Source organism: Girardinichthys multiradiatus, chromosome 20 (genome assembly GCF_021462225.1).
Source record: "Girardinichthys multiradiatus isolate DD_20200921_A chromosome 20, DD_fGirMul_XY1, whole genome shotgun sequence".
NCBI classification, from domain to species: domain Eukaryota; kingdom Metazoa; phylum Chordata; class Actinopteri; order Cyprinodontiformes; family Goodeidae; genus Girardinichthys; species Girardinichthys multiradiatus.
Genome location: NC_061812.1, coordinates 39223075 through 39250731, shown reverse-complemented (window position 1 = coordinate 39250731; position 27657 = coordinate 39223075). Strand labels below are relative to the sequence as shown.

General features: G+C 39.4%; 2 protein-coding genes and 2 non-coding genes across 6 annotated transcripts in view; 1 reads left to right on the top strand and 3 right to left on the bottom strand.

Annotated features, from left to right (window-relative positions):
• The window catches only part of LOC124856172 (inter-alpha-trypsin inhibitor heavy chain H3-like), a 29840-nt gene extending 24826 nt beyond the window's left edge, over window positions 1-5014 (bottom strand). Inside the window, exons 1-3 of one of the 2 annotated variants that reach the window (XM_047346411.1) lie at window positions 4893-5014; window positions 4628-4657; window positions 2800-2823 (exon numbers count right to left, since the gene is read on the bottom strand). In XM_047346411.1, the coding sequence (XP_047202367.1) occupies window positions 2800-2823; window positions 4628-4657; window positions 4893-5012 (174 nt within the window). In that variant the 5' untranslated portion in view covers window positions 5013-5014. Of the gene's footprint in view, window positions 1-2799; window positions 2824-4627; window positions 4658-4892 lie in introns of those variants that run through there. The other variant, XM_047346410.1, reaches the window with a different exon arrangement.
• A 3622-nt stretch (window positions 5015-8636) lies between these two features.
• On the bottom strand, window positions 8637-26505 carry LOC124856911 (store-operated calcium entry regulator STIMATE-like). 2 transcript variants are annotated; one of them, XM_047347867.1, is made up of 10 exons: window positions 25579-26505; window positions 22837-22885; window positions 22643-22738; window positions 22415-22536; window positions 22070-22182; window positions 21137-21214; window positions 20895-21038; window positions 15021-15128; window positions 10553-10676; window positions 8637-8983 (listed from the first exon to the last, which is right to left on the bottom strand). In XM_047347867.1, exons 1-10 carry the CDS (start codon window positions 25799-25801, stop codon window positions 8868-8870), a joined length of 1173 nt encoding a protein of 390 aa, XP_047203823.1. In that variant the 5' UTR covers window positions 25802-26505; the 3' UTR covers window positions 8637-8867. The 2 variants fall into 2 exon arrangements, with proteins under 2 accessions (XP_047203823.1, XP_047203822.1); XM_047347866.1 differs by lacking the exons at window positions 15021-15128; window positions 20895-21038; window positions 21137-21214; ... (3 more) ...; window positions 22837-22885; window positions 25579-26505 and adding an exon at window positions 10778-10901.
• trnae-cuc lies at window positions 10044-10115 on the top strand. Its single transcript has one exon. It is a non-coding gene; the product is annotated as a tRNA-Glu (tRNA).
• On the bottom strand, window positions 20161-20233 carry trnar-acg. The gene has a single exon. It is a non-coding gene; the product is annotated as a tRNA-Arg (tRNA).
• Window positions 26506-27657: the final 1152 nt, after the last annotated feature.

Genomic DNA, 27657 nt, shown 5'->3' with positions numbered 1-27657 from the left:
CTAACACGATATTTCTGAAAAAAATCCAGTGCAATCACCTCCCTTAAGAAGGCGCCTAATTCTTTAATAGAGTCAACCTGTGTGCAATTTAATTTGAGTAAAGGCAGCCTTTGAACGAGCCAATGTTGACAGGAAGTGATAAAGAATCATAATTGAGTCATGTAAGCGGACACAGCAAACACATGGAAGAGAAGCTCTGACAATCTTGAAGGCACCATCCCCACAGTGACACATGGTGGTGGAAGCATCATACTGTGTGGATGGTCATCCTAGAAAAACATCTGTTAATGGAATGGTGTTAGAATGGCCTGGTTCAAGTCCAGCCATAAATCCAATTGAAAATCTGTGCCAAGACCTAAAAAACCCTTTTTCCAGATGCTTCCCATCTGATCTAATGAAAGTGGACTATTTTACAAGGGAGAATGCAAGAAAATTAGTCTCAGGAAATGCAAAGCTAGAGGAGACATACCCCAAAAGACTCGAGGCTGTAATTTCATGTTTCTGCAAAGTATTGACTCTGGGGGACTGAATACAAATGCACGCTGCACTTTTTAACTTTTGTATTTAAAAAACAAAAACATGTATCATTTTCCTTCCTCTTCACAATTACACCTCATTGTGTGTTGGTCTATCAGATAAATCCCAAATGTGTTGGTGTGGGTGAAAAAGTGTGAAACAGGTCAGACAATAAAAAAACTGTAACTTAAAATAAGGACTGATCATTACAAAGTTAACCTAACTTCTTATTTACAGGCTAAAGTGACGTTTTACACAGAATAAGGACAGCACCTTCCTGACAGGCTTAGTTTGTTATGAGCTCATCTTTTAACATAGTTATTTTGGACAGAAAATGGATGGTAAAATTTTATACAATTTCCATGGTAAACATGCCAAACATATTGCAGCTAGGAAACAGTGTTTAAGAGACATTATGTCACCCCTACATCCTGGGAGTGTTTTTGTGAGTCTGCATCTTCTTAATGGGAATAATGCTGATGACTATCTTAGTGAGTTTTACAACTTCTTCTGTATTTGCATCAATTTCTAACATACATACATTACATAGATGTTTCCGTTCATATGATTGACCAGACTTTATTACGGAGTGGCCAAAACAAGTTTAACTTATCTGTTTCAATCCATAAAATTAAACGGTGTTGAATCAAACTTTATTCTTTTGTGGTACAGTTACAGAAAGAAACCAAAGTGGACATTTTAAAGCACACTTTCCACCATACTCAGTTTCATGCTCTACCTAATAAAGTTTTCTGAAAGGACTTCTTGACATAACTACCATGCCGTGCAAAAGTGTTTGTATCCCTTCAACTTTTTCAAATGTTTTCATCTTTCAACCTAAAACTTCAACAGATTTTATGTGATAGACCAACACACACTAGCACTGAATTGTGCAGTGGAGAGAAAATGATACAGGTTGTTTACTTTTTTTATACAAACTGGAATCTGAATTATGTGGTATGCTTTTGTGCAGAGCCTAACTGAGTCAATCAAGTGTAAATCTAATTTATGATGCAAACACAGCTGCAAGTCCACCATTCTATCATAGCCTTAGCTAGAACTGAAGCAGCCTCTAACAGATTTTATTCCAGGAATATAGCTCCATCAGTCTTTCCATCCACTCTGATAAACTTGCCATTCCCTGCAGTGTTAATTTTCTGTTAGACAGAGAGCCTGATCTTCAAGGATTCCAAATAAGTAGCGGTAAATTGCTTGTGCAAAATAAGAATTGCATGTGTAACAAGACTACAAAGATTGCATGTGAAATGGATAACGAGTGCAAAAGTGGTTTAGACAGCCCTATTACAATAGAAGTATCTCTAAGTGCCACACAAACAGTAAAAACATTTAAAAACATGAAAATACTAAAAGCTACAGTTAAACCATGAAATATCAATTATAAAACCTAGAAAAGCTAACAGCCACGGTCAGACGTGCATCGACATACAGCTCTAAGCAGCCGTATCTACCTCCGTCATTTCATTCACACACACAAACCCCCGTGCTCCAACAGCTCTGTTAGCAACTCGCCTTTTCTAGTCTCTGTTTGCTTTTAGTGGTCAGTGTTGTTTGTTAAATAACATGGCACAACATTTGTGCATGCCAGTTTGCACATGTCTTTCAAAAGTGCTAAATATACACAGCACCCACAGTCCTTTTAAGGTTTTATAAAATAGCATTGCCAGTTGTAAGTAATTACATCTGCATATCCTCCTCCCATAAATTTTCACATTTGGGTCATTATTTTATGTTTTGCATATTCATGAATGCAAACACTCTAAAAGGTTTTTGTCCACTGTTCGGTTTGTAGATCAGCTTTACAATCACAAACCAGTTTGCACGTGTTTTTTTTTACACGCAACCTTTTAAAGATCAGGCCCATAGTGCTTTCCAAGACACCTGTGTCCCCTACATGGCTTGTAGCAAACTGCAAACAGTACTTATTACAACTTTTTTTCAACTATGGATTTTTGTTTCTTGTAATTCATCCATAAAGGCCAAATTTGCCAGCAATTGTTTGCACTGGATTTTTATTAGGGTTGTTCAGGGGGCTGAATATAATGACACGCCACACTTTTCCAATTATTCTATGTAAAAAATACTGAAAACAATTTATTCATTCCCTTCCACATCACAGTTATGCCCTACTTGTGATGTTCTAGTTCACAGAAGTCCTAAACCGTACGTTAAAGTTTGAGGTTGTGACCTGACAAAATGTGGAAAGGTTAAAGTGCGCCTTCACAGGGTAATGTAATTTGTTGAAAGAATGGACAACGTCCCTACCATTGTTTCATTTGTGCTTCTTTTCTGCAACAGAAAAAGCAAAGAAACACATTATTTATTAATAACAGGGAAAGTTTCATTTAAAATTCTTGGCTGTAAACTAATGTAATAAAATACTGTTTTTTCCCTATTAAAGAACACTGTGGTTTAAGTTCTGCAAGCTTAAGTAGGTTTTGGTATGAAATAACAAAACTAATACAGGTCCTTCTCAAAATATTAGCATATTGTGATAAAGTTCATTATTTTCCATAATGTCATGATGAAAATTTAACATTAATATATTTTAGATTCATTGCACACTAACTGAAATATTTCAGGTCTTTTATTGTTTTAATACGGATGATTTTGGCATACAGCTCATGAAAACCCAAAATTCCTATCTCACAAAATTAGCATATCATTAAAAGGGTCTCTAAATGAGCTATGAACCTAATCATCTGAATCAACGAGTTAACTCTAAACACCTGCAAAAGATTCCTGAGGCCTTTAAAACTCCCAGCCTGGTTCATCACTCAAAACCCCAATCATGGGTAAGACTGCCGACCTGACTGCTGTCCAGAAGGCCACTATTGACACCCTCAAGCAAGAGGGTAAGACACAGAAAGAAATTTTCAAGGCACCTCAGTGGGAAGTCTGTGGGAAGGAAAAAGTGTGGCAGAAAACGCTGTACAACGAGAAGAGGTGACCAGACCCTGAGGAAGATTGTGGAGAAGGGCCGATTCCAGACCTTGGGGGACCTGCGGAAGCAGTGGACTGAGTCTGGAGTAGAAACATCCAGAGCCACCGTGCACAGGCGTGTGCAGGAAATGGGCTACAGGTGCTGCATTCCCCAGGTCAAGCCACTTTTGAACCAGAAACAGCGGCAGAAGCGCCTGACCTGGGCTACAGAGAAGCAGCACTGGACTGTTGCTCAGTGGTCCAAAGTACTTTTTTCGGATGAAAGCAAATTCTGCATGTCATTCGGAAATCAAGGTACCAGAGTCTGGAGGAAGACTGGGGAGAAGGAAATGCCAAAATGCCAGAAGTCCAGTGTCAAGTACCCACAGTCAGTGATGGTCTGGGGTGCCGTGTCAGCTGCTGGTGTTGGTCCACTGTGTTTTATCAAGGGCAGGGTCAATGCAGCTAGCTATCAGGAGATTTTGGAGCACTTCATGCTTCCATCTGCTGAAAAGCTTTATGGAGATGAAGATTTCATTTTTCAGCACGACCTGGCACCTGCTCACAGTGCCAAAACCACTGGTAAATGATTTACTGACCATGGTATCACTATGCTCAATTGGCCTGCCAACTCTCCTGACCTGAACCCCATAGAGAATCTGTGGGATATTGTGAAGAGAACGTTGAGAGACTCAAGATCCAACACTCTGGATGAGTTAAAGGCCGCTATCGAAGCATCCTGGGCCTCCATAAGACCTCAGCAGTGCCACAGGCTGATTGCCTCCATGCCACGCCGCATTGAAGCAGTCATTTCTGCAAAAGGATTCCTGACCAAGTATTGAGTGCATAACTGTACATGATTATTTGAAGGTTGACGTTTTTTGTATTAAAAACATTTTTCTTTTATTGGTCGGATGAAATATGCTAATTTTGTGAGATAGGAATTTTGGGTTTTCATGAGCTGTATGCCACAATCATCCATATTAAGACAATAAAAGACCTGAAATATTTCAGTTAGTGTGCAATGAATCTAAAATATATGAATGTTAAATTTTCATCATGACATTATGGAAAATAATGAACTTTATCACAATATGCTAATATTTTGAGAAGGACCTGTATATTCTTTTCACCAATGTAAAACAAATATGAGATAGTTTCAGACAAGTACCTGAAGCCTTGTGGCAGCTCCTGTCGTTTCCTGAAACACAATCACAGATATGACAGAAAAATATGAATAATTCATACATTACTGGAACTTAAAAGACATAGACTTATACTCTGCATTTTAGATAATGCAGATGTTGAGACATTATTCACTATTTAATACCAATCAGGAAATCCGGAACTACAATACAAAGTGCACTGCACCAAGTTAATTTCTTCAAGAAACAAAACAATTTGTTTTAAAATGAAGATTAAAAGTATAAATTTACCTCTGGAGCTTCAGTGTCCTCAAAGATGACCAGTGCTGCAGATGTTGGACTGGTGAGCCAGAGGCAGCCACAGCCCCATAGCAGCAGCAACAACAGGCGGATACCCAACAGACCAGACATGTTCAAACTTCCAAGGAACACTGACTTGCTTCAGAGCTGAGGGGAAAAAGTCATGTCTGCTCTGCTCCAGTAGGAGGGACAGAGGGGACGGGCACTCTGCCCTTGACTGTTGACCAAAAGATTTGAGCTCAATGGGCAGGAGGCCCAGAGGTACAAACAGGGTACTTATAAGGCTGAAAGAAAAAATGTGCAGATATCTAAATGCTTCTACTCAAGCCTAATGTGGCATTTGGCAAAATAAAGATAAAACTGCCACATATAACTTAAAAATATAAAATACAAACACCAAAAACTATCACCTACGCCATTCCACTTTGCTTAGAGCACAGTTATGCATTTGTGTTGTGGTTCAGTTATCCCTAAAACGTGTGGGGTGATATATTGAAATTCTGTGTACTTCGTCCCACAGTCTTTTTTATGTCACCTTCCAGAATTAGAAACAATCGACAAACTATTATGTAAAAGTAAAATTATCTCTCAGTAAGAAAACTATACAAGTCTTTAAATATCTTGTGTGCTTCTTGCACACCTAAAACATGAGACCATTTTATCTCAACAAATCCAAAGCAAGCTCTATGTGACTTTCAGCTTTCAGAATCCATCAAGCCTGGACTGTAATTTTCTGTGAACAGTATCTTTATTTGAACTGGCAAGTGCTCTGTTTTTCATTTGGTGAGTCATTTTTATGGCACAGAGTTTCTCTGCTGACACTAGTTTGCCAAATTTATTAAGCAGGTGATCAACACCGCACTGTTTAAAGCCTGCATTCTGGATTTTAGCTGGACTGCAGCTGCCTTGTTATTTCAGGGCTTATGATTGGAGCACAGAGGACCAACACAATCTGCAGTTAGTTAGAAACAGGTTTGTGGCCATGGTTGTCAAAAATGAAACTAAAATAAATAAATAAACATTTATGTTCCTCATTACCAGGAATCATGTCACTCCATCCATTCATGTATTAAGAGTAATTGTAAGGATACTTTGGTTAAAATATCCCTTGGAATGAGTAGTTACATGGCACACACTGAAACAAAAAGAGCCTTTCTGTTCTCCTGTATGCGTAGCGCTCAGCCTACCATCCACACAACACTCCCACTTACGGTTACATTACCTCAGATAGACCCACTTGAAGCAAAAACAGACATTATCAACTCTTTTGGCTGCAGCAAAGAGCCAACATGTGACTGCCAAAGTAATTTTCTATCTAAATCCAAAAGCATTTGATTCAACACTAAGTAGCAGACAGATTGCTCTGAGATGTGAGTGCCTCATTTTAAAAACATCCGTATTTCAGGTACCTAATGTCAGATCTGGTCTTGGGGGAACTTTCTGTTTAGGGAACAAGTTCCTTTACAGCAGAAAGGCTTTAAGAGTTCGCTATGCTGAGAATATAAAGGTCCTTACAGTATATACAGCAAGCTGTGCAGGAACCAGTATACATAAATATCATTTTCACCAATTTTCTGTATTTCTAATTGTTTAATAAACAGTTTATGTTAATGACTAATCTTTTTGTTTAAACTATATTATCTTTCACTAACCTTATTAGTTCAAGTTTAGAGACCAACATTATGTTTCTGATGAAAATAAATGGGTATCTCAGTAAATTAAAGTTTCATTACAAAGATAGTTTCTTTCAGTCTATGAGACTGTTACACCTAGTTTATATATTTTCTTTTTCACCCTTTTTAATGATTATGTCATTTTAAAACTTTTCTGTTGTGACTACAATAAATTAACACTTTGAAGATATTTCAATTTACTGATATGCATCTCTGATGTATTTTCATGTTTTTAATAGGATTGATTAAATGTCATGAAGCATTTCTGCATGGAATCATCAGTCAGTCAGTTATTTTCTATTGCTTATTCCATAGTGGGTCGCAGGAAGCCTATCTCCAGCAGTCTATGGGCAAGAGGCAGGGTACACCCTGGACAGGTCACCCGTCCATCGCAGGGCAACACACAAACAACCATGCACACACTCATTCACACACCTAAGGGCAATTTAGAGTTACCAATTAACCTAACAGGCATGTCTTTGGACTTTGGGAGGAAGCTGAAGTAACTGGTGAGAACCCACGCATGCACGGGGAGAACATGCAAACTCCATGCAGAAAAATCCCTGGCTTGGAATTGAACCTAGAACCTTCTTGCTGCAAGGCAACAGTGCTACCAACAGTGCTACCCCATGGAGCCTGGGTCCTAAGGGGGCCCAGGCTCCATGGGGGTTTTGTGTCTAGATAGCTATATCTGTCTGTCGATGCTACCCTTCGAAAACTGCTTCCATCCTGTTTACATGCCACAAACACACCGGTTAGTGTTGATGTTAAATATTATGATCGGAAATCATTCTTCAAGTGACGGGATAGCAGTTATGTGTAGCATTGGAACAATTTATCTGAAAGCCGAAAAGCTTTCTAAAACCACCAGAATATCCTACCCATTTTATATATTTGTGTAGATGCACTAAATTCCTTCATCAGAATGCCCTACCTTTTCAATATATAAAGCCTGCACAAACTGATGCAAGAAATTCCTTTGTCAGACTGTAACTTGAAGAAGAATGAAAGAATGAAGCAGTATTGGACAAGCTTTTATTGCACATAAATTAAAATAGACACGTACAAATACAGGTTACCCCTGCAAACCCTTGTTCCTAAATAAATTGTGTGACAGTCTTAATTATATCTGGCAAGTGTTGCCCTGCGATTGAAATGATAAAGTGACAGATACAGAATAATCAATACTGACTTAGATTTCTTCTGAGTCAGTTAAAAACTGATAATCTGTAATCTTTAATTTAAAGATGGTGAGTTGAATTGTCTTTGTCTTATTGTTACAGAAAAACATTATAATCATTTCACAATGGCTCATAGGGATACTATCTATCTATCTATCTATCTATCTATCTATCTATCTATCTATCTATCTATCTATCTATCTATCTATCTATCTATCTATCTATCTATCTATCTATCTATCTATCTATCTATCTATCTATCTATCTATCTATCTATCTATCTATCTATCTATCTATCTATCTATCTATCTATCTATCTATCTATCTATCTATCTATCTATCTATCTATCTATCTATCTATCTATCTATCTATCTATCTATCTATCTATCTATCTATCTATCTATCTATCTATCTATCTATCTATCTATCTATCTATCTATCTATCTATCTATCTATCTATCTAACATTGCCTGTAAACACTAATGCTCTTATTACATATCTGTTACAGTTACCTGCTTATAGATACATAAGTAAGAGACATGGAATTAGTGTACTGTACATTATTATTATTGTATGTTTTCTTATAATACCGTGATACTCAAGAAGAGCACAGGCTATTTCCATCCTTGAGGCTTTAATCCCAGACTGACTGTTACAAATAACTGTTTCAGATCATGTTATGTATCTTAGTCCAACATCTTTGCATTAATATGTGACACCATGAAATTACGGTATTACGGTATTTTTACCCATGGTTACTATGTGATAACCATGCCTTATGAGACAGACAAAACAATTAAACAGGCAAATACAAAAAGAGCACAGCACACACATCAGTAACATCTTTCTCGGAAATTCACAAATTATATTAAATATTCAATGCATTTTAAAACAGGAAAATTATTTATTCAAACAGATGGGCAAATACAAAAAAGCAAAACATAGCACAAACAACATTTATATCAAAATACACTATTTGAACAAAACTAGTGTTTTCATCCCTCTAAAACTTCACAAATATTCACTTCTACAGACTGCCATCCAGTTCTGGCCTGTGAAGGCAAAGACTACAGCACTTCTTTCTCTTAGTGCTGCTTCTTTAATTGTGTGGCTACTTGCTGAAGACACTGGCTGAAGGATGTTTGGGAGCATCAGGCTTGGCAAGAACTGTTTCTGTTCCTGTCCTCACGCCGCTGAACACAGATGGAGCCACCTTCCCCATACGTTCTGAACACAGGAAAGTCAGACATATTTTAAATACAGGTACCTGAACCAAGAGACTGTTCATCCTAATTAACTGCTCTATTAGTGGAAGAAAAGTAAAGCAGCTGAAACAACAGGTCAAGGCAGGGTTATGGGCAAATTACGATATTATTTATATGATCGTTTAGTTTACTTTTTTGTCATGTTTTAGTATAAAAAAATGTCCCCTACTTGCTGAGTTCATTATATCAGCAGCAGGTACCATTGAGAAAAATAAGTAAAGGCTCAAACTGTAGCCCTACTCAATTTTTCCCTGGAGTTTTGCAGTAAACACTTTAGACACTGTGTGAAGTTAGAACTGTGTAAAGGGTCTGGAGGTAAGTTGAAATAAAAGTTTTGCTGTATACCTAATGAAATTTAGCAAATGTAAACTGCAAATGTTCCTCATGGTTAGATGACTGTTTTATACCAACTTAGATATGGGCCAGTTATGATAAATAGTAACATTTTCAAAGGCAGAAACATTTAGCAAGCTATAAGCAGCTTGTCTGATAAACAGATGACCACATGCTAGCTACTGGAGCAGATAGCCTGACTAATTAATCACCTAATCCCAGTTTTTTAGACTACCAGTGTTAAGCAATAAAGATCACAAAGGCAAAATGGATGCTATTTGAAATAAGCACTTAGAGTATGTTTATGTTCCTAATAAATGTTAGTGATAACTAGAAATTGCTGTTCCTGTTTACCAGTTATGTAAGTTGTAACAATCAATTTGTTACATTATTTTGACTGCAGTTGGGATAATAGCTGCTTTCTCTTTAAATAAAAACACTCATATCATGGTAGAAATTGAGTTTTAAATTTTTTTGTGCAAATACCGTGATTACAGTTTGTAGAATTTTACTCAAGGTTATCTTACCAGGAAAATCTCGTGTAGCAACCCGGGCAACCATTTCATCAAGATTTCTTGTGACTCTTGGATCTGATATGATTCATTGTAAACTCTACAAATTTAAAATGCACTCACATCTGTCACGATACATCACATTTACAAAGATCACGATGCACTACGATAAGTCAGTCCCTGATGGTCTAGTGGTTAGGATTCGGCGCTCTCACCGCCGCGGCCCGGGTTCGATTCCCGGTCAGGGAATATTTACTTTTTATTAAAAGTTCATGCACGCGATGAATAAAGTCATAAATAAAGTCATAATTTTGTAACGAGAATGAAGAATACAACAGTATTTATCGGTTTACATTATCATAGGCAACTTAACTTCCTGATTATAAAGTTTTTCTTTCATGATTTCAGAAAATTATGAGTATTTAAATGTTTCTGTATTTCTAGTTCTCTACTTTTACAAGTTAACCTTTCATAAACCGCTTACAGCTTTTTCCTCCAACCCCTGTCCAAATCTTTAAACTCTGCAGGCCAACGTTGCATAAAACAAACATCTCACTCTTTTTGGACAAAGACCACACTTATGAAAAGAGGAAAACCATGTTTTTTTAAAAGCCTATCATGATGTTGCACCATTTTCCTGATGTTTCTGTCAGAGTGAAACTACATTATTGAAAGACGGTACTCACCACACTCCACCATGACCTCATACGTCTTACTTTTGACCTCGCCCTTCAGTCCAAGTTTACTGCGAGCTCCTTTCAAGTCCTCCTCCTTCATCGGTGGCCGCTTCTTCTTTTTCACCTCGCCTGACTAAAGTGTGGGACAGCAAGAACGTAATGTTGAAATCTGTTGGGAAGCATGAACCATCTGTTAAATGTTAGTTCGAAATCAAAACATCTGATATAATCTACCTGTGACATGGTTATTTCTGCTTTCAGGGTCTCTGTTCTGATGGGCTGATTGTTATTTTGCTCTGTGTGTGCTTTCTGTTCTAGCCCAACATTATATATAGTCCTGGTCCTCACCCCGTGAGTCAGGCAGACCCTCCAAACATTGTTGTCAGTGTGTATTATTAGGAGTGACGTGAGGGATGGTGCAGCTGGAATGGGTCTCCCAAAGGCTCACAGGCCGACAGCTGATCATTCTAGACGCTACTGGCAATAAAAGGAAAATGAAGAAGGTCCACCGCCTAGAAACACCTGCTTGCTTCAGAGGCTGGGATTGCCACAACTTGATCTAAGCCACAATTAATTCCATGTTGGGTGTTGGAGCTTGTGAAAAGCATTTCCAGACGGTTAAAACAGGAACCAACAAAACTGGGGAGTAACGGCTATATAGTCAAGGGAAAAAAAATGCCCAGCTTTCAAATTAAACTGACAGGAGAGGGGTATTAATCCTTTTACAAATTTTATTTGTACATATTTTCTATGTTTAATTAAATATTCAAGTCAAAATTCAAAATGAACAATAATGAGCAAACAGTTAAAGTAATATTAGTCACCACTCTAGACAGCATCCTAAATTAGAAAGGTGTTTCCCATATGATGGAGGCCAAACTGACTCACTGTTTTTTTAAATGACACACTTGGTGCCGCGATGTAATACAGATCAGAAAATGAGCACACACCTTCAGAAAATATCACATTAAGTTTTATTAGAATCACTAAGAGATGAAAGCTGGGAAGGTATCATTTCAGTTTTGGGACTTTTCTCCTCAAATGTTTACTTTAATTAGCAGGACTTGAAATCATTTATGAAGGTCTAGGTGTTCTGTTTCAACAGACACAGAAGACTTCAGCATTTATACCTAAACTAATCTGTGATGTTTCCCTAGTTTGCTTACAAAAAAAAAAAAAAAAAAAAATCTACATCATGAGATCATACATGAAGCTTCAAAGTAAGCATTTCCAGGTCTGATCCCAAGTATTGACTTTGAGTTCTAATTAATCCATTTTTATTTGACTTGTGTTGGATGTTTCTGATCCTCCATCAGGAGTTGAGCCTGGTTAACTTCTGATGCTCCATCTCTGAGAGTCTGCATTAAGAAAATGTGGCGCATTTAACCACACTTTAAAGCGAGTTTTAAAACAGTAACCTAGTTAAAATCAATATGGAGCCGCTAAACAGTCAGTTGACACAGTAAGCCTGTCAGCATTCTAGTTCGTGGTAACACATCCCTCTCTTGCCATTTAAAGGGTCTTTAATATGCCAAGTTACAACCGCCCACATGTTTTTCTCAGATCTGTAAACACGCAGCATGCTATTGCGACAGAAAAAATAGGGTAACATGCTCTGAAGTTTGTGACATTTCAAAATTACACATTTAATATTTAGAAAAGGCTATTTTCATACAAGGAATTTTTAGACACATAATCCTAAACACGTTATAAGCTCTAACTGCTAATTTGCCCTCTTTCACATGTAAATAGTAAGCATGGCACATTTTATTATGCTAGGACCAGCTATGATGGGTTTACTTTTGGTTACTAAAGAAAACATAACTCTCTCTACATAGTTGGAAGGAAATATTTGCTCCTAAAATAAAAAAGAAATAAATCAAAAGAGAAAAATCAAATTATTTCATCATTCTTTATTTTTTATCATGATAAATTACTTGTCCTGTAATTGTCTAATAGTTTAAGATTTTAAAATACCACAAGACCTCTTTGTCCTGGTTGAGAGAAGAGCTGTAGAGATAAAGCAAATGCTGCAAAGATGCCTTCACCTTTCCATTTGTCACTTCATGCCAAATGTGCCAAAACAATGAATGAAAACATGACAAGCAAAGAAGTTTTCACAGTTTATGTAACCCAGTTTACAGTTAAAGAGGACCAGAACTCATCTCATCCCAGGCTTGTAATTGCAGGTATATTGGAAGTATACACTGCCACACACACACACACACACACCTCTCACACATCCTTCCTCTCTGGTCCACACTCGTCGTTTACAGTTTAGAGGTCAGAGCAAGTCACATTCTGAACATCAGAGCCTGCCAGATGCTGCTTCATGCTTGAAGATCTGGAGCTCCGCTTAAAACAGGCAAAGGAAACAAAAACATACAAACAGGCGCTGGTCATGTCACCTCTTCACCGTTTCGTTTCTGAAAAAAAGATGCAGTCTGCCTTGGGACATTTCGTACAGTTAATATATACACGCCTTAGGGACGTTTCATACCTACTTTTACAACAGATGATTTTAAGTAATTTTCTATTATCTATAGCTCACGATAAGAGAATTTGGTTATACGACTCCAATAAATATGTATTGGGAGGTCGTTCCTAGTTCAGCGTTCCTACACATTTTCCAAGGGAAAATTCCAGAGTACCAGAGTTAAAGTACAAAAGTTGACTAATGACCTATGGCAGCCATTTTTTTATATACAGTGAGCAGGCATTGACCAAGGAAACTACAGAAAGCAGAGACAGACAGGAAGAACAAAAAGAAGGAATAACCCAAAGAGGAAAGGGAAATAAGGGAAAACAGGAAGGATAGAAGGAAGGACACAAGGAAGGAAAAGAAAAAAAAAAGACTGAAGGAAGGAGGACAATGATAAAGAATTTCAGAATAGGTGTTTTTCCTAATCAGTTTTCTTTTTCCATTCTTATCCTGCCCTGGAAAATACTGAAGCAGAACTCCATACTTTTTCATTTTGTGTAAAAGCTCTGCTACAACTTTGGGTTGAGGAGGTCATAATCTGTCACATTTCATAAGAGTCGACTGGCCAAGCAAAAATCAGAAAAACCACAATTAGTGAAAATAGGACCTCATAAACAAATAATTAAAAAACAAATATCATTAGAAAACAAAACTAAAATGTAAAACGTTCTCTATTGCCATAATTGATCAAAATACTTAAATACCAAAATAACCCCAAGCTGGTTTGTTTACGGGGATGATGGGTCAAGGTGTAAAAACAGAACAAACAGAGATACGAAGTGATAAAGGGGGGACATGAACTTCAGCCTGAACAAACAGAACCACGATACGCACAAAAAGACATTAACAAAACACAGAAGAAAGTTCTGAACCTGTTCAAAAAAGGAGCTCCTTTACAAAGTCTCTGCAGGAATGAAAAACACTTTGCAGGCAAGCAGAGGCATCTTTTTGGCCCAAGAAAATACAAATCCAAAACTAAATGGAATACAAAAAAAAAAAAAATGTAATGAGTGCTTCATTAAATGGCATCTGGCACACATCAGTGGCTGAGCTGACATTAGAAAGCACTTTGCAGTCCTAGTTTGTTACGTACAGTTTTTCTTAAGACTGCATGAATTTATTGACTCCCTTTGACTAAAGTAATCTCACACAGAAGCTTTACAGAACTAGTTTGTTACTGTGCTGGAAGTGTTAAAGGCTGCATCCAAAACATTGTTTATGGGTGGAGGAGTGTCTAAATGTCCACACTGTCACTCACATATATACAGTTTATATATCACAGGCCATGGTGGTACATCTACATGAGAAGACAAAAGGACAAAGGCAGTGGTTCCCAACCCTAGTCCTCAGGGGCCCCTGTCCTGCATGTTTTAAATGTGGCTCTGTTCCAGCACACCTGATTCAAATGATTGCAAGGCCTTCTTTGCATGCCATCAGTGCTGCTGCAGCCAGGTAATCACTTGGTTATTTAAGTCAGGCATGTGGCAACAAGGAGACACCTAAAACATGCAGGACAAGGGGCCTTGAGGAGCAGGGTTGGGAACCACTGGACAAAAGGGACATGTAGGGAAATGTAAGAGATACAGCAGACAGATTAGTTTGCATTTCTGTCTCTCGAGGCCACAAACTGAAATGATCTCATACTCGTGAGTCGAGTCAGTAATCTAGTGTTATTTGTCTCCTACTATTTTAGCACTTTGTTCTTGATAGGAATCTCCCATTTTCAATCCATCTACAAACACAAGAGGTCCCTCAAAGTGCCATGATGACATGCAGCAATAATCCAAAGAACCTGCAAAATAATTCAATCAAAACCATTTTTTTTGCATACCAATCCCCTGGGAATGATCAGAGAAGGAAACTCCAGTACAATATCGTATTGGAAGAGGAGCAAAAGCTGCTATGGTTTGTAGAGGTTTCAGGGAATGTAGATGGACTTATGATGCGAGGAGGAGAAAACGGTTTTATCCATAAAGGTGGCCAAACTGATCAAACAGGAATCCCCATTCGAAGCTTTTTCTTTTTCACAGACTTCAGACCAGTGAGTCGACGAACATCGTCTTCATCCGACTCATCCATCTCATCATCTGCTGAGAAAAGGATCTGAGGAACAGGAAGATGGAAACATTTTTAGTTTTAAGGTTTGCCCCTGTTCTTTGAAAGACCTTTTCAAAAAGAAAAAAAAAGAAACTTTTCCTTCAGGGGTTCATTGAAGAATGACCATGGCTCTTAAGTCTCTGTATCGTCTTTAAACATTAGCAAGATGATAAAAACCACCAATTATTTATCCACACAATCATGGCAGAACATTGGTTGGTTCTCATCAACACACATGGTCAACAAACAATAAATAATGGCAAAATAATACACCCTCAAGACACTGGTACAGGTCACATTCTTAAAAAATTGATGAATATATCCTTCCATTTCTTCTTTTTATTCCTTTCATTATATCTTTGTTAAGAGAAATATGCAGGATGTGTTTTTATTTTACAATTTGTCATAAATGACCCTCTACAGGGTACTCGAGGGTTCATGGGAGTTTGCCCAACCGGTCTACATGTGTTTTGTGGACCTGAAGAAAGCATTCGACTGTGTTCCTCGTGATGCCCTGTGGGGGGTGTTCCAGGAGTATGGAATCGGGGGCCCTTTACTAGGGGTCATCCGATCTCTGTACAAGCGGAGCAGGAGTTTGGTTTGCATTGCCGGCACTAAGTCGGTAGGGTGGCCGGGCACTCCCTTAGAGATAGGGTGAGGAGCTCGGCCATCCGGGAGGAGCTCGGAGTAGAGCCGCTGCTCCTCCACATCGAGAGGAGCCAGTTGAGGTGGCTCGGGCATCTATACCGGATGCCTCCTGGACGCCTTCCTCGGGAGGTGTTCCAGGCACGTCTCACCAGGGGGAGGCCCAGGACACGCTGGAGGGACTATGTCTCTCGGCTGGCTTGGGAGCGCCTGGGGCTCCCCCCAGAGGAGCTGGAGGAGGTGTCTGGAGAGAGGGACGTCTGGGCGTCTCTGCTGAGTCTGCCGCCCCCGCAACCCGGTCCCACATAAGCGGAAGATGACGAGTACGAGTACGAGTCATAGATGAGATTTTATGCAGTTTTTCAAAAAGCTAACCGAATCCAGCCCAAGGGTCTGCTGTGGATCCTAATAACTTTCTCAAATAAATGCTAAAGGATTGAGCAATGTTTTAAAATGTAAACGTAATTAAATAAACGCTATAATTAGCAGTGTTTGTTAGGCGATTCCATGCAATATATCCATAACAGTTCCACAAAGAATGACACTAATAGTGTAAAAATACTCTGTTTAACAAATAATTTTTTTTAATCAGCAGGTTGAAAAATACACATTTTTTATATCACCGTCTATATAGACTAATAGACTTCCTGGAGGCTCTTCGATACGGGCTGTTAGGTCCCTGTATGACCAGTGTCAGAGCTTGGTCCGCATCTCTACTTTTTTGTGGATGATGTGGTCCTATTGACTTATCAGCTCGTGATCCACAGCTCTCGCTGGAGCAGTTCGCAGCCGAGTGTGAAGCGGCCGCAATGAGAATCAGTGTCTCCAAGTCCGAGGCCATGGTCTTAAGCTGGAAAAGGTTAGAGAGTCTTCTCCCGGTCGGGAGGGGGAGGTCCTGCCTCAAGTGGAGGAGTCCAAGTATCTTGGGGTCTTGTTCACGAATGAAGGAAAAATGAAGCAGGAGATCAATAGACGGATTGGTGCTGTGTGAGCAGTAATGCGGGTCCTGTACTGGTCTGTCGTGGTGAAGAGAGAGCCGAGTCAGAAAGCGAAGCTCTCGATTTATCGGTCGATCTACGTCCCTACCCTAATCTATGGTCATGAGCTTTGGGTTGTGACCGAAAGAACGGGATCACGGATACAAGCAGCTGAAATGAGTTTCCTCTGGAGGGTGTCTGGGCTCTCTCTTAGAGATGGGGTGAGAAGCTCGGTCATTCGGGAGGGACTCAGAGTAGAGCCGCTGCTTCTCCACGTCGAGAGAAGCCAATTGAGGTGGCTCGGGCATCTGGTTAGGATGCCTCCTGGACGCCTCCCGGTGAGGTGTTCCGGGCACGTCCCACCAGAAGACCCAGAGGAAGACCCAGGACACGCTGGAGGGACTATGTTTCTCGGCTGGCCTGGAAACGCCTTGGGATTCCCCCGGACGGGTTGGCCCACGTTGCTGGGGAGACGGAAGTCTGGGTCTCTCTGCTTAGGCTGCTGCCCCCACGACCCGACCCCGGATAAGCAAAAGACAATGGATGGATGGATATATAAACTAAATGTCCCACAGAAGAAAATGTATTAAACTGAAACAAAATAAGTTATTTTTATAATACCTACTATAGATAAAAAATGCTTTTGTTCTTTAATTTAAAAATCTAAACTAATTTCTTGTAGCAGGTACTGTAAAACAACCCATTTTAAGTGATCAACGTTTTGTGACTCTAAACTAATTTTGTTTAGCTGAACTAAAGGCAAACGTGGCTCTTAGGGTTGTAAAAGTTGCTGACGCCTGGTCTAACCATTGGGCATCACAGGCATAGGTCAAAGACTCACTGCTGATACATATTTACAAGCTGGGAGGGGCTGAAAACGTCTCATTTTAAAAATCAGACAAAGAACACAACTAATTAAAGCTATGAGGAAAAAAAGCATATTTATTGTTTTGTTACTCTCAACCAAAAAGCATGTGATTGCCTACGAGGTCAATCAGGACCAACAGCAGAAACCAGTAGGATTTATTTCCTGACACTGCCCCCAGGTGGCAGTCCCATGTTGTAACCTGGAGACAGTATTCAGTGAACGCACATTAGCTCCCTCGCCTCAGTGACCTACAGGTCCTTCTCAAAATATTAGCATATTGTGATAAAGTTCATTATTTTCCATAATGTCATGATGAAAATTTAACATTCATATATTTTAGATTCATTGCACACTAACTGAAATATTTCAGGTCTTTTATTGTCTTAATACGGATGATTTTGGCATACAGCTCATGAAAACCCAAAATTCCTATCTCACAAAATTAGCATATCATTAAAAGGGTCTCTAAACGAGCTATGAACCTAATCATCTGAATCAACGAGTTAACTCTAAACACCTGCAAAAGATTCCTGAGGCCTTTAAAACTCCCAGCCTGGTTCATCGCTCAAAACCCCAATCATGGGTAAGACTGCCGACCTGACTGCTGTCCAGAAGGCCACTATTGACACCCTCAAGCAAGAGGGTAAGACACAGAAAGAAATTTCTGAACGAATAGGCTGTTCCCAGAGTGCTGTATCAAGGCACCTCAGTGGGAAGTCTGTGGGAAGGAAAAAGTGTGGCAGAAAACGCTGCACAACGAGAAGAGGTGACCGGACCCTGAGGAAGATTGTGGAGAAGGGCCGATTCCAGACCTTGGGGGACCTGCGGAAGCAGTGGACTGAGTCTGGAGTAGAAACATCCAGAGCCACCGTGCACAGGCGTGTGCAGGAAATGGGCTACAGGTGCCGCATTCGCCAGGTCAAGCCTCTTTTGAACCAGAAACAGCGGCAGAAGCGCCTGACCTGGGCTACAGAGAAGCAGCACTGGACTGTTGCTCAGTGGTCCAAAGTACTTTTTTCGGATGAAAGCAAATTCTGCATGTCATTCGGAAATCAAGGTACCAGAGTCTGGAGGAAGACTGGGGAGAAGGAAATGCCAAAATGCCAGAAGTCCAGTGTCAAGTACCCACAGTCAGTGATGGTCTGGGGTGCCGTGTCAGCTGCTGGTGTTGGTCCACTGTGTTTTATCAAGGGCAGGGTCAATGCAGCTAGCTATCAGGAGATTTTGGAGCACTTCATGCTTCCATCTGCTGAAAAGCTTTATGGAGATGAACATTTCATTTTTCAGCACGACCTGGCACCTGCTCACAGTGCCAAAACCACTGGTAAATGGTTTACTGACCATGGTATCACTGTGCTCAATTGGCCTGCCAACTCTCCTGACCTGAACCCCATAGAGAATCTGTGGGATATTGTGAAGAGAACGTTGAGAGACTCAAGACCCAACACCCTGGATGAGCTAAAGGCCGCTATCGAAGCATCCTGGGCCTCCATAAGACCTCAGCAGTGCCACAGGCTGATTGCCTCCATGCCACGCCGCATTGAAGCAGTCATTTCTGCCAAAGGATTCCCGACCAAGTATTGAGTGCATAACTGTACATGATTATTTGAAGGTTGACGTTTTTTGTATTAAAAACACTTTTCTTTTATTGGTCGGATGAAATATGCTAATTTTGTGAGATAGGAATTTTGGGTTTTCATGAGCTGTATGCCACAATTATCCATATTAAGACAATAAAAGACCTGAAATATTTCAGTTAGTGTGCAATGAATCTAAAATATATGAATGTTAAATTTTCATCATGACATTATGGAAAATAATGAACTTTATCACAATATGCTAATATTTTGAGAAGGACCTGTACATTTGATTCCCAACCAGCTACATTTGATTTAAGTTTTCATCTCATTAGTCTTACAAGATATGCACAAACCAATAACTTTTTTTAATTGGCCCTTAATCAGTAACACTGGACTACAAACAAATTTAAAAAGCAGCAATAAGATTGGAACAACATTTTGGTACAAAACTGTGTTTTACTTATTTCACTGTATAAAGCTACTTGAATACAGTTAGAGAGCTGTTGGATTTTTAGATATTGACACTCAGAATGAAATGCTGCTGCACGTCAACCAAACCAACAACATGGGGGGAAAAAGAAAAGCAAGCCAGCCAGGAGTTGAACCTAGAATCTTCTGATCCGTAGTCAGACGCGTTATGCATTGCACCACAGGCCCATTGTGTACAGCCATCTGCCCACAAGCCCATGACGCAATAGACCGGGACAGACCAGATTTCTCTGTGACTAACTCATAAATCAACCAATGAGTGCAGTCTTTCTCTCTCTCTCTGATTTTGTTAACATGGTTAAGAGCGGTTTGAAATAAAGGTAGAAATAAACAGGAAATTTCAAGTTTCCTGGTAAATAAAAAGATTATGTACCATAAAAAAGTACAAAGCGTACTAACAAGCGCTGTTTCCAAAATGTGTATACCATAAGGATGTTTTAAATATGTGTAGCGTAAGGTCTAAAATAAGGAAAAAGTATCGAGCCAGCCAGGAGTCGAACCTAGAATCTTCTGATCCGTAGTCAGACGCGTTATCCATTGCGCCACTGGCCCTCACAAGAAATGGAAGGCTGCCTTCCCACCCCCTAAATCAGCATAACCTGTGCTCTACTGGAACAGAGGGAAGGAAGTGAGATAGACCACAAAGTCAGCTTTTGTTTGTGTGGCTCCTGTCAAATAATGCTTTGTAAACTGACACTGACTTTGTAACAATGTGGAAAAAAAAAAACAGAAGTGGGAAATTCTTTAAATCTTTTTAAACTAACTTTATAAAAAACAATCACATGCAAAAGTCTAAAGTTTTGCAAGGCCTCAAAACTCCATAGACAAATGATTGCACAGTTAGCCGTTATAAGCCTATAAAAGATGCCTTTCCATAACCCTTATGAGTGAAAGCAAGTATCCATAGTTTACAATAATGCACAGGCATTTCAGGGTTGTTTGTAGAGAAACAGAAAGATACCGTTTTTCTACACATCTGCTCACCCAAAGTCACACACACACCAACACACAATTTACTCAATAGGGTTGAAGATTTTATAAACACAGCTTACTATAAAGTCAATGTGGCCTGACCACTCTGATGCTTGTAGAATCTGGAATTAATGAAGTTTTGATACACGACAGGATATGATTAAAAAAAAGGAAAGAAACTTAATATTAAAAGGAGGTCATTAACGTAGCTGTCTGCTGTACTGTCATATTTCACACTTACTTCTGACTCCGAGTCATCATGAGAAAGTGCTCGTCGGTAGCGAACTTTGCTGTTCCCACGCGAGTCCTCATCTCTTTCCTCAATCTTTGCTTTTGTCCTGTGCTTCTTCATTAGGAAATTATCTACCACCCAAAACATGAGAGCCTACAACCAAACAATACACACAAGAACAAAGTTTTACCTTTATAAACTAACAGGAGGTTGTGTGACCTACAGGCAGAACAAAGCATCAGCAGACTTACATTGACAAAGAATGGAACGATGAGCATGACAATGGCCAGTTCCAGGTCAGGATTCTCTATGGGATTGAGGAGAGCCAGCTGGGAAAAATATTAAACATATAGGAATCACCATAATGTAGCATCTATTGACAGCAAAAAAAAATAAACAAGTCATGATAAAACTTACAGAAGGAATCATACTGAGGACAGTAGAAAGTGATACAGTGTAAAATAAGACAACCAATACAAACAAAGATTAGGATTGGGAAGGAACCAACTGAAACTTTGGTTCTATGTACAGTATTAGTTTCGTGCCACAGATAGCATTTATCATGCAGGTCAAAAAGATCAATGTTGGTCCCATCTGACCAAAGAACCATCTCCCTTGTTTGCTTTGTTTGTGTTTCCAACATGGCTTGTGTCAAAACTGCACAAAGAACTTTTTATGGCTTTCTTTCATTGATGGCTTTCTTCCTGCCACTTTCAAACAGGACAGATGTGTAGAATGTACAAATTAAAAATGGTCTTGCTGACAGATTACCATAGACTTCTTGGTAACTCTTAAGTTAAATCATACTTTTTCCACTTTGAGACAATGACTTTGAACAGCATATTCACAGAACAAAAATTATCCACATGTGGGCAACATTTACTATTTAGGTGACTTCTGAAGGCAATTGGTAAAGGAGGTCAATAAAAATGAATGCCGCATTTCCGGTTTTTTTTTTCTTTGTAAAAAAATCCCAAAACCGTGTGTCGTTTTTGTACCATTACACAATTATGCACTGCTTTGTGTTGGTCTATCACAAAATTACAATGAAATCAGATGAAATTAGTGGTCATCAGGTAACAAACGTTTAAGGCATCAATGCATTTCCAAGGCACTGTACTTGTCTCATCTTGAACAAATGACCCTAGGAAAAGGTGTTAAATAAATAGCTAACATTTTCTTACCTTCTTCCACTGGGGGATAAGAAGGACCAACATCATGAGAACTTTCTCAAACATCACGATGACGATGTAGAGGACACATTGGCCCAACCATGCAGTGCACTGCACTGGCTCTCCTATACATAAGCATACAAAACATAACTGAGTCATTTAACAAACATTTTATGAATATTTGATTGTAATGTGCATTATGTCAGAGTTTATAGGTGATAAACTCTTTGTAAAGGTAATTCACTTTGAGAGAGAAAGCAACTACTGCCCTCTACTGGACACAAAAAGTTTAGACAGTGCTTTCTCTTCCAAGACACTGAGAAAACACACACAGGCACACACACTTGTTGGCCTCACCATATTCTCCAAAACGCAGAGCGTCCCACTGCCTCCATTCAACTATAGCACTGACAACCTTTACTCCTGCATATATGAGCAGCATGCCCAGAGAGGCATCCAACAAGAAGTTAATGAGGTATCTGTGTAACAAAAGGAAAACATGTTACAACCTCCTTGTAGAGTTACAGGACTAAATCATTATTTGAAAACGTTTTCTTGGTAAAGTGTTCCTGGAAAAATACTCACAGCGAGCAGGGATCCTCTTCTGTAAGGTCTGATAGATAGACATTTGCAAAGTGGATAAAAAGCATCCCGATTGCTTGTTTTGAGGTGTCCAAGAACCTACAGAGAGGCAGCCGAGTAAGTTCCAAGGAAGCTCAGACAGAGTGAAGTGATGCTTTGGCACAAAGCTTTAGTTGTAGTCACCTCATCTGACTTACCAAATCTTCCAGGGTCTCCTTTCATGTTTGGGCTCCCTGAAGCGTTTTACTGCACAGAAAAGAGCCCCACACAGACGGGGGACATTTTACAACAGTCCAGTGAAACCAACAGAGAAATGCATATATTATAACCAAAGGAAATCCATCACGTTTTCACTTAAACAAGCGAAAACAAGTAATGCATGGCTTGTCGTGAATTAGGGTGAGAATTAAAACCTGTCAAGCAAGAGATAGGAAACATTTTTAAACAACAATTTTAACTACTTTTTTAGTTTTATGAGCAGAGAGGGAGGAAGCGTGTCTACCACGTCAAAAGAGGAAGGGGAACAGACTATAATTTCTAATCTCTAAGCAAATTAAAATGCATCATGGTAGTCTACAGTAAAACCAATAGCAGCTGATTGGGCAGTGATAAAAAAAGATTAGGGTATTTTAAAGCTAAAACAGTGTTGAACAAACAGGCTTGCAACTGACAGCAATGAGACACCTAACACAAATCAAGGTCCTCCCTCTCTTCACAGGAGTCACTTGTTTGCTGCACTGTTTTATTTTTGTCTCTGATGACAAATAGTCAACAGTAGAAAGTTAATGATACTACAAGCTAAATACATAGTAGCAATCTCACTTTTGTGAAACTGCTTTAAGAGCTGTTGTGTTCTGCAAATTCTAACTGAGAGTTAATGGCGTCTTTGGGATGGGGAAAATAACACTACAAACGATGACCTCAGTTTGTGATCTCAACACTGATTTCAGACCAAACACCCTGCAAAGTGCAGTCGGGTGTGTTGTGAATGCAAGTAGAAGTCTCAACTTCTCCTTCTCATCCAAATATCTGCTTTGTGCAAACAAATAAATAGCGCACCAATTCTCAACCGCATTATTGAAGTCACAGTAGTTTGTGCACTTTGAACAGATTTTTGCCTCTTCCTGTGTCAGACTTAAGTTATTCTGGACCATCTGACTTTTAGATCGGAACAGCTGCAGCTGACAAGAGCAAAAGGCATGTTGTCATCTCTAAGTGTGGAGTAATAAAGGAAGATGGACTTGATTCATAAAGAGCCAGTGTCTGTGGTGCTTTTATGAAAAAAAGTCTCAGAACTCATTTGGATACAGGATTTTAGTGGAGGAACTGTATTGTATATTGTGACATGTACTGCACTATTAAAATTGTTTAAATTCTACTTAAAATAACTCTAAAACTTAAAAAGCAAGCACTTAACTGAATCTAAAAGGAAATTCCCATTACCTGCATTTTGTCACGTTGTGTCCCGATCAAACCTTTTACCGAAATGTTTGGTGATTGTCCAGGACAAAGTAGTACAAATTGTGAATTTGAGGAAAAATGCCTCATTGTCTCTGGTTGTTTTTTTTCCTACAGATAAAAATAAAATAAAAATCGCATCCTGCGCTTGTACTCAACTCTCTTCACTCAGACATCCTTAAATAAAGTTCATTGCCATCAACTGCCTTCAGAATAAAACCTGTATTAAATAGTCTCCACATGCGTGTAATTTCATCTCAGTAGAAATGCAGTTCTTCTCTTAAGGCCTTGGAGAACATTAGAGGGCAAACAGCATCATGAAGAAGGAATACTGCAGACAAGTCCGTGAGAAAGTTGCTGAGAAGCTAAAAGCAGGGTTAAGTCATCCCAAGCTTTTGAACATCTGATGGAGCACTGTTTAAAGTTTCCATCTGAAAGCACAGAGCCTGGCAGAACTGCAAACCTGTCTGATGTGGCCATCCACCTAAACTGGCATGCTATGCAAGGAGCATTAATCAGGGAAGCAGCCAAGAAGCCAATGGTAACTGGAGGAGCTACAGAGATGCACACAGGTTAAAGAATGTGGCAACTTTTAGTTGTGCAATCCACAGATCTGGCCTTAATGCAAGAGTGGCAAGGAGAAAATCATTGTTGAACAAAACCAAAAGAAGTCTACAGCAATTTTGCTAAATAGCTCTGGTAAGATGAAACCAAAATGTAACTTTTTGGCCCACATGCAGCATCATGCGTGGGAGAAATATTGCCCATAACCCTGTAGACACCATCTTCATAGTGGAACAGGGTAGTGATATCCATCATGGTGTGGTGATTCTCTTTCAGATTTGTATTAGAATAAAAAAATGCAAAGAAAACCATGCATCATTTTCGTTCAATTTTCCAATCATGCACTTCTTTGTGTTGGCCTATCACATAAAATCCCAATAAAACACACTGAAATTCAAGGTAATGTGACAAAATGTGAAAAGGGATGTACATATATTTTTGCAAGGCACTAATCAAGACAAGCAACAACCATTTTCTCTGCTAACGAACCCTTTTCTGAAGTCTGAAGAAAATCTGGATGCCTTGAAGCAAAATACAAAAAGATTGGAGTAAAATGAAGACTTCTGCTTGATATTTTGATGGCACAAACAAGAATGTTACTGAGCAAAGTGTAAAGAGCCAAGATTTAGCCAGCTTCATTTTGTTCTTGGTTTGCCTCGCATATGCCAATGTTTAGAAATTGTGCATGACAAAACTAGAACAGAAAACTTTGATAGTATTTCAGAGCAGTCTGAAGCTGGGAGTAGCAGGATCTATCATGGGCAATCAAAAGTAATATTTGCCAGAATAGGTAGAGAAAGAAGCCTGCCTTTATGCTGCCAACTGAGATCAATACAGCATTGGAATAATCCAGTGGTGCTACATCAGCAGCCGGTGTCGGATATCCGACACGCAGCAGCCTTTTGGATCATACTCACACATGAGCGTGCTGAAAGCCATCACAGCCAAAAGGCCCTGCAGGAAAATACCAAAAGAGTCCATCAGGGCGCCGTTCTCGCAGCCCCGGGTATCTGTCCCCGGCGCTGGGCTCCAGGATGCCGCCGTTGTGTTGGCCGCGGACACCGCCGGTAGAGCCGCTCCTCCCGGACCGGCTGCCAGCGCCACCAATCCGAGCGTGTTTCCACCACTTACAGCAGCCATTGCAACAGAGTATCCGGCCTGTTCTACTAAATGAAGGGGTTCTCCTACAGAGAGTCAGTTCTCTCCCCGGTAACTGTTAGTCAGCTGGTGGATATGTCAAGCTGAGCAGTTCTCCGTGAAAGATGGTTGCATCGCCTCTGAAGGCTTATATTCATTCTACTGCTTCATATATGCGCTCGACCATAGCTGCCCCGGTCATTCAGGAAGTAAAGCTGTTTGAACAAGAAGTTGCAATATTAAAAAGCCATAGATGGTTCAGAAGATCTGTGCAGGACAGTAACTGTTCCTCAACCTGCGTGTTTTAGTTAGAAACGGACACTGTGGCTACATATATGCTATGTAGCTAGCAAAACAAATAAGAACCGACGTCATAGTTCCTCTAACCTGTGCTACAGTGTAGGTCAAACAGCATTAAGTGAAAATTGTTTCGTTCAGAGTTTAAAGCGGTTCAGCTACTGCTGCTAGCAGTTGCATCTTTAGCCTCTAAGCACACTGTTCATTTACATTGAGCTAATGCTAGGCTAGCGAACTTTAACTATCTATTACGTCAAACACGGAACTTGTCCAGTCGTTCATGACGCTCAGAAAAGTCTATGAAAAAGAGACTTTTATACAGAAGAAAGAATAGCTCGGACATATCCAGCTGCTTCCCGACCAGGCGGTGCCCACTCCTGTTGACAGACGGTGTCATGTGACCTGGACGTCGCCACACAAGCTGCATGCTGGGAAACCCAGCGAATGGCTCTGGTCGTTTCGATTTTTTGCCATTTCGTACCCATATACCTGACCTAACCCAGTGGTGCCAGCTGTGTTGTGGAACTTGAAATGAAATGGCATTGAAGGCCTCGAATCAATAAAAATAGTGAAATAAATACATACATGTATAATTATTTTATAATAAGCAAAATCCATAATTAAAAGTGAAAATTGATATAAAATGTATTTATTTCATGATAAAAGCATATAGGATTATATCGGTATTTATTTAAATATTCCATATTGTGTTTCATCACATCGTACATTTATTTTGTCAGCATTACTCTTCAAAGTAAGACGGCTGGGCTTAAATTTTGTTGAAGACACATCGATTGGTCTGCAGTTAAACCGGTATGTAGGTTAATCAATAAATGTAAGGACATTTCCATGTAGTTTATAGTTGCCTATTAATTTTTGAACAGATAGACGTTCCACTTTAAGATATCTGGCTCTGAGTAAGACAAGGGGCTGGAGGGGGCCAATCTTAAAAAAAGAGGGATACAAATATTTAAACCAGAATAGCACCATGCCATTCAGAACAGATTAGTCGCATACATATTTAGGATGGTCCATGAATGTGTTGATAACTGGGTAAATAATTACTGCAGATTGCATTAGAAATTAGTTGTGAAATACCACAAACAATTCTTTTATTTTAAAATATAATTTACAAATACTGGCAGTTTTTCATGGTAAAAATCGACGATAAGAAATTTAACTGGTTTAATTTTATTTTAACACATAAAAAAAAACCTTAACCAGCAAAAGATACGAAAACCCGTTTTTTCCATATTCCTCGGTAAACTGTGACTATAGGAGGCGCTGTTGCTTCTGTTGCCGTACCAGGCATTTTTTTTCCACCACATAACATGTATGAGCAAGAACATTACATAAATGCATATCTAGGTTTGGATGACTATATGTACTTTTTTTAAGTTGCATGTGTCAAAAACTCCTCATCCCTACCATAGTAATGTCAACAATGTAACGGAGGAAGAATTAAGCAAGCCAAGTTGAGGTGTGGATATGAGAAAAAGGGGCCAATTTTTCATTCGAAGAGAAAAATTCCATAATAAATAAATAAAGTTTAGCAGAAAGTT